General features: G+C 61.8%; 1 protein-coding gene across 1 annotated transcript; it reads left to right on the forward strand.

Moving 5' to 3' along the window:
* Window positions 1-391: 391 nt before the first annotated feature.
* LOC113405723 (intercellular adhesion molecule 5-like) lies at window positions 392-5,201 on the forward strand (the record flags this gene model as incomplete). The annotated part of the gene is made up of 4 exons (XM_026646968.1): window positions 392-673; window positions 1,601-1,885; window positions 3,716-3,958; window positions 4,796-5,201. Coding segments are annotated over 4 exons (1,028 nt in total), but the record flags the coding sequence as incomplete, so codon positions are not given.
* Between the last annotated feature and the right edge of the window lie 699 nt (window positions 5,202-5,900).

Here is a 5,900-nt window from a genome sequence, read left to right on the forward strand (position 1 = left end):
GTCCATCTAGGGGCCCCAGGGACACCACAGCCCCGTTGGGGGGCAGAGCCCCATCTGGGGCTCCCTCCATTTCACCAGCCAGCTCCAAACTCTAACTCCCTCCAGCGTCTCTCACTCAGCCTCCCCCCGGCTCCTCCCCCAGCCTTTGTCCATTTCCTGGGCAAAGGTGTCACCTGGCCCCAGCCCCCTCCTGGGTTCTCACGTTACATGCTCAGGTATCCTCCCTTAAGGCCAGTCTCCCATCCCCCCCTGCAGACCGTCCCAGCCAACCTCCCCTCTCAGCATTCAAAGACCACATTAAGAACAGTCCCAGTTCTTCACAGGGTCCCAAGTGGCTCCCTTTGCTGATGTTTCCCTCATGCCCCGCGATGGTTTTTCTCGCCCGCTGCAGATCTCCCAGAGGAGCCCCAGCTCCAAACCTCCCTCTATATCGAGGTGGGCACCAGGGCGCCCGCCCGCTGTAGGGTGGCCGGGGTCTTCCCCGTCGCGGGAGAGGCCCGGTTCAACCTGTCCTTTTGGGGAGAGAGCCTGAACTTCACCGTCACCACGTCGGGGGACACGGCCACCGCCCAGGGCGAGGTTCGGTCCCCGTCCCCGGGACAGCACCAGCTGACCTGCACCGTGACTGTGGGGCCCGTGTCCAGATCCGCAGGGCAGAGCGTTCTCGTTTACCGTGAGTGTCTGGGGGGCTCCCGGCCTGCCCAGATTTCGGGGGCTCGGCGGGGGACGTCGGCACTGTGGGCCGGGCTGGCGCGGAGGCTGGGCAGATCTCTGTGGATTCAGCCTCCGCGGGGGCTGGTTTCAGTTCACGTCGGTTCCTCCCCCTGGACTTTCCATCTGAGTTTTCAGGCTGAAACTCGCCCCAAGCCCAGAGCAGAACTCAGCCCCCCCGGCCCGATTTCCCACGGGTCCCCCCCCGCACCAGATCCCCTCCCTGCTCCCACGCCCAGTCCTAGCCTGGCCTGGGACTCGTCCCCCAACACCCCTCTGTGGGGCTCTGACCTGGCTCCCCTCCCACACAGGCGCTCCACTGAGCCTGGGTGCTCCCAACAAACCAGGCTGTCATCGCGGCTGAGCGGCTGCGTAGCCCAGGCCAGGGAATTCCTCCCAGCGGCTCCAGAGAACCAGAGCCGCGCTGGGCTGGAAGGGAGCGGGCGAGGCCACCGAGGCCCCCGCCCGGCCATGCGGAGACCAGGGTCAGTCTGCCCCTGGCCCGGCCTGCCCCACTAGGGAGAGGCAGGTTCGTACCCTGATGCTGGGCATGAGGAGCGGGCGCTGCCAGAGAACGGAGCCCTCGCCGGCTGGAGCTGGAGGGGAGAGGCGGGGGGAGCCATGGGGATTTAGGTACCAGTCCATGCGTGGAGCAACCTGCGGGAGGAATTTGGGCCCAGGTACTCAAAGGCACTTAGGTGCCTAACTCCCATGGGATCTGGGCCTAACTCCCTTCGGGGTCTGGGTGTTACTTGAACGGGCCAGGTGTGTCCAGCCCCCAGCTGGCTTCGACCATCTCACCCGTCCGGTCTCGAGCGAAGCGTCCTGCCGGGGAGCCAGCGTGCGGCGCCTCGGACGGGATCAGCAGCTCTGTCCTGGTCCCTTGCAGGTCTCCCTGAGCCCATCCTGGAGGTAACCGAGTCCCGGACCCTCGTTAACAGCAGCGTGACCGTTACGTGCCGTTCTCCTGAGGCCGACCCCCCGGGCGTCCTGCTCCAGCTCAGAGAGGCCGAGCGAGTCCTGGTCTCCAGCGCCCCCGCCCCCGGCCAGCCCCATGTGCAGTTCCAGCTGACGGCTGGCGAGGAAGACAACGGGAGGGAGTTCACGTGTGAAGCAAGGCCTGGCTCCGACATCCCCGCCGTGAAACGCACGTCTGCCAGGCTCACTGTCCTCTGTGAGTAGAGGGGCCGCGGCTCTGTCTTAGGTGCTGCTCCGGCCCCGGCCCCACTGGCCACGCTCTGCGCTCACCCCTGTCACGGAGTGTGAGGGAGTCAGGGCCCGGCACCCCTCTTCCTGGGATTCACCATGCCAGTAAAACGGAAGGTTTAGTGGACAGTAGGAACGCAGTCTACAGCAGAGCTTGTAGGTACAACCGGGACCCCTCAGTCAAGTCCTTCTGGGGGGTTTAGGGAGCTTAGACCCCAGCTTGGGGTTCCCTGCATTGCACCACCCAGCCCAAACTGAAACTAACAACTCCTCGAGCAGCTCTCTCCCCCCTCCCCTCTGCTCCTCCTCTCCTTTGTCCAGTCTCCCGGGCAGGTGTCACTTCTCCCACCCCCCCTCCTGGCTCAGGTAGCTTCCTTCCCATCCCCAATGTCACTCCCCTGCAACATTCCCAGGTCAAATCCGCCCCGCTCCCTGCTCCGTCATAGCCCCCCTGCAGTCAGGAAGCAACGCCCCCTTTTCACAGCTGGCAGCTGAGCCCCCAGAGCCTCACCCAAGGACTCGAACCCAGGGCTCCTGGCCCATCCTCCCACTCCACTCCCACCAGCTTTTCTTCCGACGCACTCGGCTGGGACAGGTTTCAGAGTCGCAGCCGAGTTAGTCTGTATCCGCAAAAAGAACAGGAGTACTTGTGGCACCTTAGAGACTAACAAATTTATTTGAACATAAGCTTTCGTGGGCTACAGCCCACTTCTTCGGATGCATGTAGTGGAAAATACAGTAGGAAGATCTAGATCTAGATATATACACAGGGAACATGAAACAATGGGTGTTACCATACACAGTATAAGGAGAATGATCAGTTAAGGTGAGCTGTTGTCAGCAGGGGAGAAAAATAACTGTTTGTGGTGGTAATGAAAACGACCCATTTCCAGCACTTGACAAGGAGATATAAGGAACTGGGGGGGGGGGGGGAGAGATAAGCATGGGGAAATAGTTTTACTTTGTTCCTTATATCTCCTTGTCAAGTGCTGGAAATGGGCCATTTTCATTACCACCACAAACAGTTATTTTTCTCCCCTGCTGACAACAGCTCACCTTAACTGATCACTCTCCTTATAATGTGTATGGTAACACCCATTGTTTCATGTTCCCTGTGTATATATATATATTATATATATCTTCCTTCTGTATTTTCCACTACACGCATCCGATGAAGTGGGCTGCAGCCCACGAAAGCTTATGCTACAATAAATTTGTTAGTCTCTAATTCTTCTTTCGGCTGAGAGAGCGACTCTCTTGTGCCTGCGACCTGGGGCGGCCATTCCTGTGCAGCAGCGGCCAGAGAAATGCACTGGGTCCAATCAATTCTTAGCATTAGGATATCAGGGCCCCGTTGCGCCGGGCGCTGCCCAGACCCCAGCCAAGATCAGGGCCCCGTCGCGCCGGGTGCTGCACAGATACAGTCCTGCCTCAGGGAATGTTCCCAGGCTAATGAGACAGGAGGAATCCCTGGCCCCATTTTACAGATGGGGAACCTGAGACCTTCTCGTGACTTTATCAGGCTTTGGCTCAGATCCAGGTCACACCGGGCGGCCATGGCAGAGGCAGGGCTTGACCCCAGAGTTCCCAAGCCCAGGCTGTTGCCTTGCACGCCGGGCCCCCTGTGCTGCCCCAGAGCAAGGCCTGCTGGTGCCAGGCAGGGCAGTGGGGGGAGCCCAGCGAGGAGGCGCCTGTGGCAGGGGAGAGCCGCCGGCCTTGGCAGCAGCCCCGGGGGCGGGCAGGAGATGGGGCTACACAGCCCTGGGCAGCGTAACCAACCGCCCCCTCTCGCTTCCAGACGGGCCCAGGATGGACGACTCCGGCTGCCCCAGGGAGTGGATCTGGAAGGAGGGGACAGAGCAAACCTTCTCCTGCCTGTCCCGGGGGAACCCAGCGCCAGACGTGGTGTGCATGAAGGACGGGGTGCCCGTCAGCATCGGGGTGCAGCGGCAGGTCAGCAGAGAGGACGCCGGGACCTACCACTGCAAAGCATCCAACGCGCACGGCTCGGCCAGCCGGGATGTGACCGTCCAGGTGGAGTGTAAGTGGCCTTTGGTGGATCCTCCAGCAGGCGACTTGGAGGGTGGCGTGCAAAAGTGCCAAAGGGATTTAGGAGCACAGGTTAATGGGTCTCTTTGGTAAAATCCCATTGACTTTCCATGGGATTTAGGAGCCCAAACGCCCCACAAAGCCGCGGGGGCTCAGTACAGGGATCTGGGCTGCCATTCTCTGGCCTGGCGTCCTGCTGGAGGTCAGACTGGCAGGCCCAGTGATCCCATCTGGCTGGTCCATCGGTGTGGCTTGTGCTCTGCAGGCTCGGCCAGGGCACAGCCCACCGCCCCCAGGCTCAGGGGGTGCGTCCTGGCATCACTCCCACCCCGGAGCGAGCGGGGATGGGTCCAGTATCCTGTAGCCTGGGGGTTTTCAGGTTCATCTCTGTCCCAACTCGTCCTCCTACTAATTATGTGTAATATGACAGAACACCAACCGAGATCAGGGCCCCGTCGCGCCAGGCGCTGCCCAGACCCCGGCCAAGATCAGGGCCCTGTTGCACCGGGCGCTGCCCAGACCCCGGCCGAGATCAGGGCCCCGTCATGCCAAGCGCTGCCCAGACCCCGACTGAGATCAGGGCCCCGTCGTGCCAGGCGCTGCACAGACCCAGCGTGAGAGACAGTCCCTGCCCCAGAGAGCTCACCATCTAAACAGGCAAAGAGTGGAAGGGGAAACTGAGGCACTGAGCGAGTGAGGTACTTACCCAAGACCAGTGGCTGAGGGGAGTAGAACCCAGGTGTCCTGAGTCCCAGCCCACTGCCCCCTGCCCACCCCACGAGGCTGAACCAGCTCTTAGCCCTCCTCAACCTCGCTCCTTCTTTAACAGATCTCAACATCCTGGTGTTGGCACTGGGGCTGGCAGGTGCGGCTGCTGCTCTGACCGTACTAGGCGTCGGGGGCTACCTGTACTACCGCTCCACGAGAATCCGAAACTACCGGCTCAGACAGCAGCAGGCCAAGCAAGCCAAGCAGGGGAAGCCGGCCGAGCAGATGAGCCTGAACGGGGCCGTACAGAACAAACCTGAACTGGAGCACAGCGTCTAGACCTGGAGTGCAGGACCCGGAGCCCTGGGGCTCCTCGCTGCTGCTTTACCCCTTCGCCCCCGGGGAGCCCCTGTTAACTCTTGGGATGCTGGGCAATGCCAAGAGCCTGGCGGTTCACGGCCTCTGCACTGGCAGCACGGGCCCCTCCCATGCACACACCAGCTGCTCTCCGGAGAGCAAGGATCAGAGGGAGGGAGGCCTCCGGAACGGGGCAGACACCCCCAGGACGTCCAGGGCTGGAATCTCCCGTGTCCTTGGCCGGAGGGACGTCTGGCTGCAGCTGAGCTCTGCCCCGCTGGGGAAGCAGGTGGCTGGGAGACCCCAGGCCCAGCAGGAAACGCCTGTAACACTAAAGTCGGAACAGTTGTGCCGGGAGGGGAACGGCGTTAACAGCCGCCTCTAACCACTTCTCCTAGCGATGGGGAAGGCACCTCTGAGCCGCACACCAGCTCTGCCCCAGCTGGGGAGGCGGCCACCCGGGGCACGTTCGAAGGGACCCACGGGATCACTGTGAAAATGGTTCGACACTAACCAGACGGGCTTTGGGATCGCCGGGTCTGTGCAACGGAGACGGGCCGTGAGGTCCGTTACTCGGATCAGCTGAATCACAAGACGCTACGTCCCCCCTCCACCGTATCCCCAGCCATGGAGCGGACTCAGGGATACCAGGTCTCCCCCGCCTGTGGGGCTGAGCTGGGCGCGGCGTGGCAGCGACCAGGGTCTCCGCTTCACGGCCCGGTACGGGGGGGGTCAATGACGTTAATAACTGGAAGCGAAAGCCCCCAGTCTGTGTGAAGAGAGCGTAAGGGAGAGACTCGGGCAGGGGGCGAAGGGAACTGTTCGTATGTTACAGGCAAACGGTGGTAAATTCCCCTTCGGGACTTTTC

Source organism: Terrapene carolina, unplaced genomic scaffold (assembly GCF_002925995.2).
Source record: "Terrapene carolina triunguis isolate 2854851 unplaced genomic scaffold, T_m_triunguis-2.0 Scaffold50224, whole genome shotgun sequence".
NCBI lineage: Eukaryota > Metazoa > Chordata > Testudines > Emydidae > Terrapene > Terrapene triunguis.